This window comes from Vulpes lagopus, chromosome 9 (genome assembly GCF_018345385.1).
Source record: "Vulpes lagopus strain Blue_001 chromosome 9, ASM1834538v1, whole genome shotgun sequence".
Taxonomy (NCBI): domain Eukaryota; kingdom Metazoa; phylum Chordata; class Mammalia; order Carnivora; family Canidae; genus Vulpes; species Vulpes lagopus.
In genome coordinates, this window is record NC_054832.1 from 43,979,677 (window position 1) to 43,995,468 (window position 15,792).

General features: G+C 33.8%; 1 protein-coding gene across 2 annotated transcripts in view; it reads left to right on the top strand.

The window, feature by feature from the left end:
• C9H8orf88 (chromosome 9 C8orf88 homolog) overlaps positions 1–15,792 on the top strand; it is a 35,532-nt gene that overhangs the window by 11,531 nt on the left and 8,209 nt on the right. For both annotated transcript variants that reach the window (XM_041768388.1, XM_041768389.1), the window contains one exon: positions 6,969–7,044. In XM_041768388.1, the coding sequence (XP_041624322.1) occupies positions 6,969–7,044 (76 nt within the window). The remainder of the gene's footprint in view (positions 1–6,968; positions 7,045–15,792) is intronic.

The following is a 15,792-nucleotide window of genomic DNA, read 5'->3' on the forward strand; positions in this document are numbered from 1 at the left end:
TTATTATATAATAAGTTTTCATATGTATAGGGTCTTTTTCTGGGCTCTTTATCCTATTCCATTGACCTATTTGCATCTCTCTATGTCAGTACGGTGGTATCTTAATTACTCTTTATATTAATTTTTTATAAGTCTCTAATGTTTTATTTTATTCTAGCAGCTAGCATATCCCTAACTAATATAATAGTAATGTTTATAACTCTTTTTGGAAACATCGACCTTGTTCAAAAAACTTTATGCAAAAAAAAGGAGTATATTTAATATTGCAAATTTTATAGAAGAAAACCAAATCACTTAATTAAATTTACTTCTAAACTTAAAATGTCTGCTGCTTAAGTTATAATGGAAAAACTACTAGAACCTATGTCAGAAATGCCACATATATGATAGATACTTTTTGCTGTGTAGTTTTTAAAACAACTTCATTAAGGTATAATTTACAGTGAAATGAACCCATTTGTTCAATGAGTTTGACAAATATATACCCTATATAACTGACCCCACAATTAAGATACATTTTTATCTTCCCTTTAAGTGCCCTTATGTCCCTTTGTAGTCATTCATCATCCCCTCTTCCACTAATCCCTACTGCTCCTTCCTCCTCCAGGCATCCACTGATCTGCTTTCTTTAATTGTAAATTAGTTTTGACAATTTTAGAATGTCATGTAAATGAAATCATACATATATATCATTTGGTGTTGGATTTTTTTTTTGCTCAGCATAATGTTTTTAAGATTCTTTTGTGTTATGTATATATCAGTAGTTGGGTTCTTCTTTTTCTTTTTTTTAGTTGGTTTCTTTTTTTTTTTTTTTTTTTTTTTTTTTTTTTTTTTTTTTTTTTAGTTGGTTTCTTTTTAATGTGAAATAGTATTCTGCTCTATGACTATAGGACAGTTTGCTTATTCATCAGGTGGTAAACATTGACTTGTATCTAGGTTTTGGATATTATGAATAATGTTGCTCTGGACGATTGTGTTCAAATTTGTGTGTGGACATACACACAAATACACAGGAATGGAATTTATGGGTTTTATGAGAAGTTTGTTTAGCTTTATAAGAAACTGTCAAAATGTTTTCCATCGTGATCGTACTATCTTATAGTCCCACCAGTAGTATGTGCCAGTTCCAGTTGCTTCATAGCCTACCAATTTTAGCCATTGTAGTATGTGTTAGTATCTAATTGTATCTTAAATTTGCATTTTCATAGTGATTAATGAGATTGAGCATCTTATCATGAGCTTCTGTTCCATTTGTATTTTTCTTTTTTCTTTGGTGAAGTGTCCAAATATTTTGCATATTTTTGATATTTGGGTTGTTTGCCTTATTTGGGTTTTTGATTTTGGGTTGTTTGGGTTCACTGAATTGTGAGAGTACTGAAAATCAGTATACATGTGTGAGTTTATTTCTAAACTTTATTATGCTTTATTGATTTATATGTCTTTTACGCCAACTATTGAGATATAATTGACATGTAACTAAGCTTAAGATATACAGTAAGATCATTTGATACATTTATATGTTGCAAAATGCTTGCCATAATGAATTTAGTTAAAATATTCTTCATTTCACATAATTACTCTGTTGTTATGGTGAGAACATTTAAGGTTTATTCTCTTAGAGGGACGCGTGGGTGGCTTAGTGGTTGAGCATCTGCCTTCAGCTCAGGGTGTGATCCTGTGGTCCTGGGATCAAGGCCCACATCGGTCTCCCTGCAGGAAGCCTGCTTCTTCCTCTGCCTGTCTCACTGCTGCCCCCCCCTCTCTCTTTTATGAATAAATAAAATCTTTAAAAAATTTATTCTCTTAACTTTCAGTTATATAATACAGTATTGTTAACGATAGTCACCAACTGTACATAGGTCTTCTGTATGTCCATCTTTTTGTCAAGATCACATTTTACAGACTGCTGTAGGTTTATGATAAGTCTTGATATAAGATAGTGAAGTTCACTACAGTCTTTTTCAAATTTGTCTCAGCTATTAAGCTGTTTGCATTTCCATATAAGTTTTAAATGAGCTTGCCAATTTCTGCAAAAAAAAGTCTACAATTTTGATTGAGTGTAAGGATTAATTTGAGAAGAATTAACATCTTAACAATATTGAGTCTTCTGATTCGTGAGCACATATTTCCTTTTTTTGTATTTTCTAGAATGGGGTCTTGAAGATCTTTTGTCAAATTTATTATAAGCATTTCATATTTTTTGGTACGATTATAATTGGTATTTTTTTGTAAATTTCAAATTCTACATGCTGGTTGGTAGGATACAGAAATAGTATTGGTTTTTGTATATTGATCTCATTAAATTCACTTATTAGATCTGATAGTTTTTTTTTTTTTGTAGACTTTTACCTCCCATTCATGTTCCATAACACGTTCTATTATGGGAATAACTTTACTGTAGCTTGTACTATAAATACATAATGCATTGCTGTTATTTTTGATTTCCTGTGTTATCTTTTAAAATAACTTAAGTAAAAGAATGAGTTTTACTTCACCTTCATTTATTCCATTTCCAGTGCTCTTAATTTCTTTGTATAAATCCATGTTTCTCTCTGGTATTACCTTCCCTATGTTTGAATAACTTCTTTTAACCTCTGTTTTTTATTATTACCTCATAAAAAATTCTTTAAAACTTTGACTTGAAAAATAGCTTCTTATCTTTCATAGCTCTGTGGATAACTGGTGTCAGGGACCTTTTTCTAAGTTCAGTAATGTGCCTACAATCAGGTAGCATCTAGGATCGGAGTCATTTAAAGTCTTGACTGGATGGCAAATGGCTTACTTACATGGCTGGCAGTTGATGCTGGGTATTGGCTTAGGGTTCACCTGCCTCAGTGTAACGGGAGGAACACAAATGGCCTTTCCAAGTGTCTTGGGCTTTTCACAACACCATGTTTGGGTTCCATGGCTAAAGTTCTAAAAGATAAGAAGTGGAAGACTCTTAAAGCCTGGAAATCAGCAGAGTGTCATATCTACTGTATTAGATCTGTTTCAGCAGTCACAGAACTTGCTCAGATTCCAGGGGAGGAGATAAAGAATTTACCTGTTGTTGGGACGAATGTCAAGATTTTATAGCCATCTTTGATTTATTTATGAGTAATTTGAGGTGGTTGGGTGGCTCAGTTGGTTAAGGATCTGACTCTTGGTTTCAACTCAGATTATGATCTCAGTGTCCTGAGATTGGGCCCCATGTTGGACTGTGCTCTTAACACAGAGTTGGCTTGAGATTCTTTCCCCCCTCTCTCCCTCCCTCCCTCCACTTCCCCCTTGACTCATGCTCTGTCTCTCTCTAAAATAATAAAATCTTAAAAAAAAAAAACAAAACAGTGATTTGAATTTTCTTTCATCTGTATTACCAGTTCCCGGCCTTTGCCCATTCTTTTTTATAGGCTTTATTATTATTATTATTATTATTATTATTATTATTATTATTATTTGTAGGAGCTATTTTATACTACAGAAATTAACTCTAAATGAGTTAGTTTTTTTCCTGTTGAACTTTTGTTCTAGGAGTAGAGTTTGATATGCATTTAACCTCTAATTCTCTTTTGTTATCTCAGTCGTGTACAGTTTTTTTTTTTTTCGTGTACAGTTGTTTAAGATGAGTGACAGGAGCTGGGAACAGTTTTGCTATAAATATGAAAAAGCTAAATAGATTATTGGGTATTGTACCATAAATTGCAAAGAACCTTGACTTGGAAAAAAAAGACCTACTGTTTCTTTTGTTTTATTTAAGCCTATTTGATTTTCCATTTCCTAAACTAGCTGTATTACCCCATGCATCCCAACACAAAGCTGCTCTTTTCTTCCATAAACATTCATTTTTTACTAGTCAAGCCAGCCTAGCTACTACTGATCCTCTGAGTGTTATGCATCATGTAAAGCCTTTCCTGACGTTTTTAAGCCAAGTTTGATATTCTTGCTCATTCTTTCCATCACACTTTCTGCATATCTTTATTATAGAATTCTCCAGCTTTATTAATTAGATTATATAAGATTGTTAAATTTGTGAGATTATATATGATTTTATTATAGGACTATAATTGAAAAAATTATAAAATTTTGGTAGATGTACTTTCTTACATGCTATGAAAGATTTGAAATAATCAGTATTTTTATATATTTATATATTTTTATATATTTTTGCTAATATATGCTGAAATGACAAAGTACAATTTTTTCCAGATTTCTTGAGGTATAATTGATAAAAATTGAATATAGTTAGGCTATACAACATGATTTTTTAATAAAAGTATATAACTTGATCATTTATGCATATATACATTGTGATATGATTATAACAATTAATTAACACATTCATCACTTCACATAGTTAGCAAATTTGTGGGGGATTGGGAGGGCACTTAAGATCTTAGCACATTTCAAGAATATAGTACAATATTATTTATAATCACCATGCTGTGCAGTAGATCTCCAGAACTTATTTATTTTGTAATTGAAAATTTGTATTCTTTGACCAGCATCTCCCCATTTCCACTATTCTTAGCTCCTGGTACTCACCATTCTATTTTCTAATTATGTGAGTTTGATTTTTTAACATTTAATCATTTCCAAGACCAGTGTTGAGCATTTTACATATGTTTTCTTTGATGGTTTTTTTATGGTCTTATATTTGGTTTTGATCTATTTTCAGTTTATTTTTTGTGTATAAGCTAAGGATCCAATTTCATTCTTTTGTATTTGAATATCCAATTTTCTCAGTACTATTTTTAGAAGAGACTATCCCTTCTCCATTGTGTATTCTTGGTTCCCTTGTCAGAGATTAGTTGAATATATGTGTGGGTCTATTTCTAGGTTGTGTCTTCTTTTAAAAAAAAAGATTTTATTTTTAAGTAATCTCTATACCCAACATGGGGCTCAAATTCACAGCCCCAAGATCAAGCCAGGTGTCCCATTGTTTGTTTTTTTATGCAGGTATTGTAATGTTTTGATTATTTAGCTTTCTAACATAGTTTAAAATCAGGAAGTGTGATGGATACAGCTTTGTTCTTACTCAAGATTACTTTGACTGCTTATGGTGTTTTAGGGTTTTTCCATATGAATTTTAGAATGGCTTTAGCTATAAAAAAATACTATTTGAATTTTGAAGGGATTGCATTGAATCTGTAGATCATTGTAGATAGTTAAGGACATTTTAACAGTATTCTTTCAATCTATGAACATAGAATATTGTCTAGTTTTATGCCATCTTTAATTTCTTTAGTATCTTAATGTTTTCCATGTGCAACTATTTCACCACCTTGGTTAAATTTATTCCTACGTATTTTCTTCTTTTGGATACTATTTTTTTAAAGATCTTATTTATTTGTTTGTTTGTTTGTTTGTTTATTTATTTATTTATTTATTTATTTATTTATTTATTTACTTGAGAGAGATAGCAAGAGAGAGCATGAGTAGGGGGAGAGGGAGAAGCAGGCTCCCTTCTCAGCAGGGACCCCAATGCAGGGCTCAATCCCAGGACCCTGGGATCGTGACCTGAGCCAAAGGCGGATGCTTAACCTGCTGAGCCACCTGGGTACCCCTAGATACTATTTTAAAAATAGATTATTTCTTTTTTTTTTCTAAAGATACTATTTATACATGAATGACACAGAGAGAGAGAGAGGCAGAGACCCAGGCAGAGGGAGAAGCAGGCTCCACACAGGGAGCCCGATGTGGGATTCGATCCCGGGACTCCAGGATCACACTCCGGGGCAAAGGCAGGTGCTAAACTGCTGAGCCACCCAGGGATCCCAAAGTAGATTATTTCTTTTTTTTATTTATGATAGAGAGAGAGAGAGAGGGGCAGAGGATTATATTATATATTATACATGAATGACACACACAGAGAGAGAGGCAGAGACCCAGGCAGAGGGAGAAGCAGGCTCCATGTACCGGGAGCCCGACGTGGGATTCGATCCCAGGTCTCCAGGATCGCGCCCTGGGCCAAAGGCAGGCGCCAAACCGCTGCGCCACCCAGGGATCCCAATAGATTATTTCTTAATGTTTTTTTCAGATTATAATTTACTTTTGAGTTTGATTTGAGGTCTTGCATTTTAGTGTCAGTGAAGTGTGCCTTTGCACACTTTAAATTTTTAAATTTAAAATTTTTTAGAAGGGACTATATAGTTAATATCATTGTTTATTAAATCTAATGGGAAGAAAAACTTTGGACAATGAAGATCTTTGGCATTTTCATATTTTTCTATCTCTACTTAAAAATAAAAATTTTGCTAAAATTTAATGTTTTTCTGATAACTTATTTTGATGATTCAGTATTATAGAGTTATCTCATTACTCTTCATTGTGTCATAGGGTTAGATAATTAATCTTTCTAACTTCATGCAGAGTTGCCGTGGTAGAATTTGCAAATGTTTAAGGAATGAGCTATAACTTGTTACTACCGTGATTGATAGAGCAGAGATGTTTATTTTTCAGGATAGATATCTTCAGAGAAACCTACCTTAATGAATTACCATGGTTCAGAGTATGGCTGACTATTTGCAAACTGATTTTTGTCAGCGTAAGGGATTATCTTAAGGATAGATTGCATTGACCAAATTTGTGAAACTGATTTATAAAATCAGAGAACGCATTATTTTATCATGAGAAATCTTACTGTCATGTGTCTATGATATTTTCTTATTGGTTCCAGTAGTTTATTAAATGCACTAGGGAGATTAAATTGTAATCAGGGTACTTCTCAGTGAGCATGGAATCAGAAGGGGAGTTAGTTAAAAAAAAATCATGACAAAATAGTTAAAGATACAGGTGAATATATTTTGAAAGATTTTTTTCTTTTGCTTATTTTTAATAAGCATTCTCTTACAAGATTGCTTATCCTTTAGTACGGAAATATGTCTTGACTAATACTTTGATTGATTAGGAAAATAGTTTTGGATGATAAAAAAAAAGTTATATAAAATTTTTAAGCCAGTTAACAAGTATATATTTTTTTCTTTTAATAGTGTAAGACGAATGGAATGCAAGCCTTTACTCAAGGTCATAATGAACAACAGCAACATCAGTCTCCAGTTAAAAAAGGTACATTTTTTTACCATAATTCCTAAATTTCATAAGGGAATCTTAGCATTCCTATTTAATAATTGCTTAGTTGCAAACCTTATGTACATAAATTTTATTATATTCTTTTGGTTGATTTCTATCTATATTAGAAATGCTATAGGTAAATATGACTGCTTTAGAGAAGAAACCATAACAACAAGGCTTGAACAAGATAGAATTTTATTTCTGTATATTCTATAACAGCTCATAATTGGGCTGGTGTATTCATTGTGCTCTGGTGAAATGTTACTGGACTCAATCATATTGCTTTGCCATCTTTATTATTTTTATTTATTTTTTAAAGATTTTATTTATTTATTCATGAGAGACAGAGAGAGAGAGAGAGAGAGAGAGGCAGAGACACAGGCAGAGGGAGAAGCAGGCCCCACGCAAGGAACCTGACGCCGACTCAATCCCAGGTCTCCAGGCCCAGGCCCTGGGCTGAAGGCGGTGCTAAACCGCTGAGCCACCCGAGCTGCCCAACTTTGCCATCTTTAATGTATGGCTTCTATCTCTGCCCAAGATGAATGCCTTTCCTTCAGCCACTATATTCCCTGTCTAGCCATCAGGAAAGACATAAAAGGGAGAGGTAGTTCTCCTTAAAAGTATGACCTGTAAGTAGCATATATCACTTTCACTTAATAACTCATAGACCAGAACTTAGTCATCCTGTATGAAGCAGACTGGAAAATGTAATCTTTAGCTGTGTAGCCTGCTAATTCTGTTGCTGAAACAGAAGGGGAAAACTGCTGCTCTTGGGGATAACCAGTAGTCTCTCCTACCAGCTAGTTTTAAATAAAATAAGAATTATTTATTAATTTATTTTCTAGATTTTTGTCAGTCTATATAATTTAAAAGTCATGAAAGTACTCTATTAGCTTTTTCTTCTAGTATTTAACTATTTCTAAGTAAAATGTTTAAATTGTTTCCAACTTTATTTTTTTATATTGGCAGCCTATTTTGGAAAATGAGAATTTATGTCTTCTACGTCAGTTGCCTCACTTCTTCATCCTTCTGTCTTCCCTCTCTACCATATAGTTATTTCACAAATATCAGTTAAAGCATTACCACTCTTTATAAGACAATGTAAATACAGTTGCTTAGCCAACAGGTGCATATCTGTTTCAGACAATCCATTATTTTTCTTGGAGCTAATGTTCATGTTGTTTTTCTATGTAACTGCTGTTAACTTTTTTCCTTAAGTGCTCCAAGAACTCTGTTACACTTACCTATAATATTTTTCTTATGCACAAATATATCAGTTGGTATTCCCCCCCGCCCCCCCGCCACCCCGAGAAGGGTTTTCCTTCAGAATCCTTCATGATCCTTTTCCAGTATAGACTGCTTACTCTTCAGTACTGTTGTCCTGGAATGTACTTTTACTATTATCATGGAATACCCCTTTGCAGTTCTTTGGTTGCTTTCTCCTTTTAATTTTTATTTAATTTCCTCCCTCTCTCCCTTCCTTCCTTTTCTTTCCTTCCTTCTCCTTCCTCCCTCCCTCCCTCCCTTCCTTCCTTCCTTCCTTCCTTCCTTCCTTCCTTCCTTCCTTCCTTCCTTCCTTCCTTCTTCCTTCCTTCCTTCCTTCCTTCCTTCCACCAGGGGAGGAGCAGAGGGGAAGGGAAGGGAAGCAGGAAAGAATCTCAAGTAGACTCCGTGCTGAGCACTGAGCATGGAGCCTGATGTGGGGCTCCATCTCACAACCCTGAGACCATAACCTAAGTTTAAATCAAGAGCTGGCTGACTAACCGACTTAGCCATCTAGGTGCCCTTTCTTTCTCCTTTTTTAATTGAAGTAAATTATTTTGAAATGTATAATTTGGTGGTTTTTAGTATAGTAGTGTACAAACATCACCACTGTTTAGTTCCAGAACATTTTTATAATCCCAAGAGGAACCTCATACCCCTTAAGTAGTCATTTTCCATTCTCCCCTCTGTCCAGCCACTGACAAACTCTGATCTACTTTTTGTCTTAATGGACATACTTATTCTGGATATCTCCTCTAATTGGAATTATATATGACCTTTTGTGTCTGACTCCTTTCACTTACCATAAGATTTTCAAGGTTTATCCATGGGTAGCATGTATCAGTATTTCATTTTTCATTCCTTTTTATGGCTAAATGATATTTTCTTGTATGGATATGTTACATTTTGTTTATCTCTCAGTTGGGCATTTGGGGTAAACCTTTTGGCTGTTATGAATAATGTTGCTGTGAATATTTGTGGAAAGTATGTGTTTGAACACCTATTATCATTTATCTTGGATATATACCTGGGAGTGGACTTGCCAGGTCCCATGGTAATTCTATGTTTAACTTTTTGAGGAACTGCCAAACTGTTTTCCACAGTGGCTATACCATTTACATTCTTAGTAGCAGTGTGTAAGGGTTCCAATTTCTTGACATCCTTGTTAGGATCTTTTTTTATTATAGTCATTCCAGTGGGTGTGAAATGGTATCTCACTGTGATTTTGATTTGCATTTCTCTATTGTCTAATGATATTGAGTGTCTTTTTCTGTGCTTGTTGACCATTTATATTTTTTCTTTGTAAGAAGGTCTACCCAAGTTCCTTGACCATATTTTAATTGGGTTATTTTCTTTTTGTGATTGAGTTATAAAAGTTCTGGATACTAGACTTTCAACTCTTTTTCTCTCTGCCACTTCCCTCCCCTGTCCCCGTGCTCACTTCCTTTCTTCCCCTGCATACACACACACTTAGGTATATATAAGGTATTTGAGATCTATGTATTAGACCTTTATCAGATATATGATTCAAGGCTTTTATCAGATATATACTTATCAGATATATAATTTACACATATTTTCTCCTATACTGGAGTTTCTTTTCATTCTCTTGATAGTGTACTTATCTGTACAAATTTTTAAAAATTTGATAAAGTCTATTTTTTCTTTTGTTGCTCATGGTTTTGATGTCATATGTAAGAAATGACTGCCAAATCTCAAGTCACGGAGATTTACTTCTATGAGTTTGAGTTTTAGTTCTTATATTTAGGTCTTTTTTCCATTTTGAGTTAGCTTTTATATATGGTTTATGTAGAAGCCCACCTTCAATTCTTTTTTGTTTTTGTTTTTGTTTTTGCCTTCGATATCCAGTTGTCTCACCACTATTTATTAATGAGATATTTTTTCTCCATTTGATGATCTTGGCATCTTTGTTGAAAATCCTTTGAGTATAGGAGTATGTGTTTATTCCTGGACTTCTAGTTTTGTTCCCTTAATCTGTATGTCTGTCCTGTACCAGTACCACACTGTTTTGATTACTGTAGCTTTATAGTAAGTTTTGAAATTGGGAAGTATGAGTCTTCAACTTTGTTCTTTCAGAAGGTTGTTTGGGTTATTTGGGGTTTCTTGCAATTCCATGTTATTTTTAGGATTTGCATTTTTATTTCTGCAAAAAAAAATCTCCTTTTCTTTCAAAAGAATTTTGATAGGATATTAGTGAATTCGTAGGTTACTTTGGGGGATTATAACAGTATTAAAACTTTCAATCCATGAACATGGGGTATATTTCCATTTTTTTCAGTCTTTATTTTATCAGTGTCTCAGTTTTCAGTGTACAGGTCTTGTGCCTCTTCAGTTAAATTTATTCCTAATTATTCCTTGTCATGCCAGTGGAACTGTTTTCTTAATTTCCTTTTTGGACTGTTAATTCATAGTGTAGAAAACACAGCTGATTTTGTGTAGGGGTATTACTGTAAGCTTACTGAAATAAAATGAATTATAAGAAAATACTGCCAATTGTTATGTGTACGCCACCAAAATATTAGGTAAGCTAGATGCAATAGAAAAATTACTAAAAACAGAAATTACCAATACTTCCTTAAGATGAAATAGAATATCTAAATAAACATATAGCAAGTAAGGAGATTGAGTTTGTAATAAGAAAATCTCCTAACAAAGAAAAGTTCAGGACTTGACAGCTCCACTGGTGAATTCTACCAAACATTTAAAGAAGAATTAGCACAACTTTCTCAAACTCTTCCAAAAACTTGAAGAACACTTTTCATCTATCCTGTAAGGCTAATATTACTCTGATACCAAAGCTAGACAAAAACATCATGCAAAAAGAAAACTATAGATCAGTAATCCTCAGAATATAAGGTACAAAAATACCACCAAACCAAACCCAGCAGCAGAATAAAAAGATTATATATCATGGCCATGTGGGATTAATCCTAAGGGTGGTTCAGCATGTGAAAATCAATTTGTATAGTACACCACATTAACAGAATGCAAGAAAAAAAAATAACATCACCATCTCAATTGTAACAGAAAAAGCGTTTGACAATATCCAACATCCTTTCTTAATAAACACTCTCAGCAAGCAAGAGATAAAAGGGAATTTCCTCAGCATAATAAAGGATGTATATGAAAACCCCACAGCTAACATCATAGTAGTGAAAGATTACAAGTTTTCCCCCACTAATATCAAGAGCAAGTCAGGGATAATCACTTTTACAACTTTTATTCAACATTATACTGGAAGTTCTAGCCAGAGCATGTAGTTGAGAAAAATAAATAAAAGACATTCAAATTTGAAAGGACAAAGTAATTTCTATTCACAGATGACACAGTCTTATACATAGAAAACCCTAAAATGTAGGACATGTAAAAACAGTAGAGCTAATAAATTAATTCAGCAAAGTTGCAGGATACAAAATCATTGTTATACATGATCTTAGTAATTTAAGTATTTTTTCTAGTTGATCTTTGTCAATTTTGATCTTACCAAATAATCAACCTTTGACTTGTTGGTTTATTTTTTTATCTCTATTTCATTTATCTTTACTCATCTTTATTATTTCGTTCATTCTGTTAGCTTTCGATTTAGCCTGCCATTCTTTTTATAGTTCCTTAATGTTTGATGTTAGGTATTGATTTGAGCTATTCTTTTTTAATATAGGCATTTGAGGTTATAATTTTTTCTCTGGGTGCTGCTTTTGCTGTATCCTTTAAGTTTTGGTATGTTGTGTCTTTGTTTTCTTTTGTCTCAAAGTATTTTCTCAATCCTCTGTTATTTATTCTTTGATCCATTGGTTTAAGAGTATTTTTTTAACTTCCACATATTCATGCATTTTCCAGTTTTACTTCTGATATTGATTTCTACTTTCATTGCATTATAGTCAGGATATTTTGTATGATACCATTGTTTTTAAAACTTTTTAAGACTTATTCTGTAGCCTAACATGGTTGATCCTGAAGAAAGTTTCGTGTACATTTCAGAAGAATGTACATTCTGGTGTTTTTAAATGAAGTGTTCTGTATGTGTTTGTTAGGTGTAGTTGGCTTATAGTGTTGTTCATGCCCTCTGTTTATTTCCTTGTTGATCATCTGTCTAGTTTTTCTGTTCTTTATTGAAAGTAGGATCCTTGGAATCTCCAGCTGTTATTATTAAATTCTCCGTGTGCCTCCAGTTCCATCAGTTTTCCTTTCTGTTATTAGGTAATATATGTTCATAATTGTTATTTTAGTGAATTGACCCTTTTACCATTGTATAATGTTCTCCTTTATCTCTTGTAACAATTTTTGTCTTAAAGTCTGTTTTTATCTGTTATTAGTATACCCACTCCAACTCTCTTTTGGTTATTATCTGTGTCACACATCTTCATTCATTCACTTTTAACTTATTTTTATAATTTGATCTAAAGTGAGTATCATCGTTGTCAAACAGCATATAATTGGATCGTATTCTTAATGCATTCTGCCAATTTCTGTCTTTTAATTGGAGTGTTTATGACTGACATTCAGTTGTAATTACTAATAAGGAAGGACTAACTACACCCATTTTGTATTTGTCTTTTAGAAGTCTTAGATCTTTTTTGGTTTTACATTTCCTCCACTAATACCTTCTTTTGTGTTTAATAGATTCTACTGTATCATTTTTATTTCCTTTTCATTCCCCTTACTGTATATTTTGAAGTTATTTTCCTGGCAGTTGCACTGGGGAACTACTTAATTTACAACAGTGTAATTTGAATTAATACCACTTTAGTTTCAATATTATATAAAACTCTGCCCCTATAGTTCCATCCCACCTTTACATTGCCATTATGACAAATTCCATCTTTATATGTTGTGTAATCTATCAACCTAGATTTATGAATCTGCAATTTTATGTATTTGTATTTCAAGACATATAGGAATAAGGGGAAGTTACATCCAAAAATTCATTGATACTAGTTTTTAACTTGCCTACAAGTGTAGTTAGGTTTACTGGTTTTTACTTATCAATGTGGACTCCAGTTACTTTATTATTTTTTTTAAAGATTTATTTATTTGTTCATTCATTCATTCATGAGAGGTGCAGCAAGAGAGGCGGAGACATAGGCAGAGGGAGAAGTAGGCTCCCCTTGTGGGACTCAATCCTGAGCCTGGAATCACACCCTGAGCTGAAGGCAGACACTCAACACTGAGCCACCCCAGGCATCCTGATTCTGGTTACTTTACACTTTTTAATTTCAAGTTAAAGGATTCCCTTTAGCATTTTTTTCTAAGCAATGAACTGTCAGTTTTTGTTTATCTTTGAATGTCTCAGTTTCTTTTTTATTTCTGAAGGTAGTTTTGCTGGATATAGATTTTTGGTTGATTTTTTGCTTTCAGTACTTTGTCTTCCCCACTGCCTTCTGGCTTCCATGATTCCTGATGAGAAATCAGCATTTTATCCAATTGAGAATCCCTTGTAAGTGACTAATTGCTGCTCTTGCTGGCCTCAGGATCATCTTATAACATTTTGCTTATAATGCATCTCAGTGTGAACCTCTTTGAGTGTATCCAGTTTGTAGTTCATTAAGCTTCTTGGATGTGTCAGTGTATGTATTTCATCAAATTTGTGAGTTTTCTGCCATTATTTCCTTAAGTATTTTTTTTTTTTTTAATCATTTCTCTCTCCCTTTTCCTCCTGTGACTCTCACTGTATGTTTGTTGGCATTCTAGCTGTGGTCTGACAGGTATCTTAGGTTATGTTCATTTTTCTTTTTCTTTTTTCTTTCTATTTCTCAGACTGGGTAATGTCAATTGACTTATCTTTAAATTTGCTTACTCTTTATTCTGCTTGCTCATATCTGCTGTTGAACCACTCTAGCGAATCTTTTCACTTTTCCAGAATTAGGGGCCTTTTCATAATTTTTATTTAACCATATTTTCTATTTGGCAAGGTGCTTTCTCATGATTTCCTTTAGTTCTTTGAGCATAGTTAAAATAGTTTATTTAAAGTCTTTCTCTAGGGATCCCTGGGTGGCGCAGCGGTTCGGCGCCTGCCTTTGGCCCAGGGCGCGATCCTGGAGACCCGGGATCAAATCCCACGTCGGGCTCCCGGTGCATGGAGCCTGCTTCTCCCTCTGCCTGTGTCTCTGCCTCTCTCTCTCTCTCTTTGACTATCATAAATAAATAAAAAAAAATAAAGTCTTTCTCTAGTAAATCCAATGTCTCTGCATCTCAGAGAAAATGTCTTTTATTCATACATATGGGCCATACTTTCTTCATTCTTTGAATGCATTGTATTTTGTTGTTTTTGAAAACAGTATTTTGACTATAATGTATAACTCTGGAAATCAGATTTTCTCCCTTTTTTAGGCTCTATTATTGCTGCCTGTGAAATTTTTGTTGTCTAGTGCCTTTTCTGAACTAATATTGTAAAGTCTATGTTTGTTACATGTGGCCACTCAAGTCTCTGTTGTGATATCTTCATGGTCAGCTGATGATTTGGCAGAGAATTCCTTCAATACCTAAAACCAAAAAACAGAAGAGGAAAAAACCTCTCCCAGTCTTTGTATATGGCTTCTCTATGTGTGTTGGGGTGTGCCTTTAGTACTCAATGGGCAGTTTACAACTCTTCCTTTGACTTCTTACTTCTGAGGAATCTGAAGGTCAGCCAGAGATGATAGTTTAGGACCTTCTCAAGTCTTTCTGTGAGCATGAGCCTAGCCTTTAGCATGCATGTGAACTTCTAGAGTCCTAGGAACATCTGAGTCTTTCCATGCCCTTATTCCCCAAAGCATCTTTTTCCCTAATCTTTATTCCTAAGCTTTTTGGGTTTTCCTATTATTTGCTTTAATTGTTATCCCTTCTCCCAGGAGGAATTGGCTAATACATTTTCCTGTAAATGTTTTGACAAATGAATTCAGATAGCAGCCTCAGCCCTGGAAGAGTTCTTAGGTAAGATACAGGCAAGTCCTTTAAGATAGTTCTTTAGGGGGTCACCAGACAGGTCAAAATGAACAAGCACAGTTCTCTGAGAATATGATTTGCATTGCTCTCACCAGTACTGGCAACCTGTATCAGGAATGAGAGCAGTTATTTTCAAGGCCATTGCCAAGCTGGTTTGGGGGAGATGCTCTCAGGCAAGTTAAAATGCCACAAAACTCTTTACTAAATTTAGCTGTTCTTTATTAAGTATTCCCCTGGTTTTGTAAGCTTTTGATTTTAAAATTCAGAAAACGTTGGTTCTGGAAGTTTTTGACTGTTTGTTGCTTTGGTGGAGAAATAGATTTTTAGAGTTTCTTTCTTGGTTACTTTTGCTGACTTTACTCTCTTGTTTCTTGACCCTTATGTTTTCTTCTTTTTTGATATACCTCATTTTGCTCAAGTGCATTTTCCAGGAGCTTCAAAAAAACGAGTATTGTTTGTAAATTCTTTGAATTTGTGTATCTAAAAATGTACTATTACATGCTTGATTGATAGTTTCATTAAGTGGAACTTCTAGGT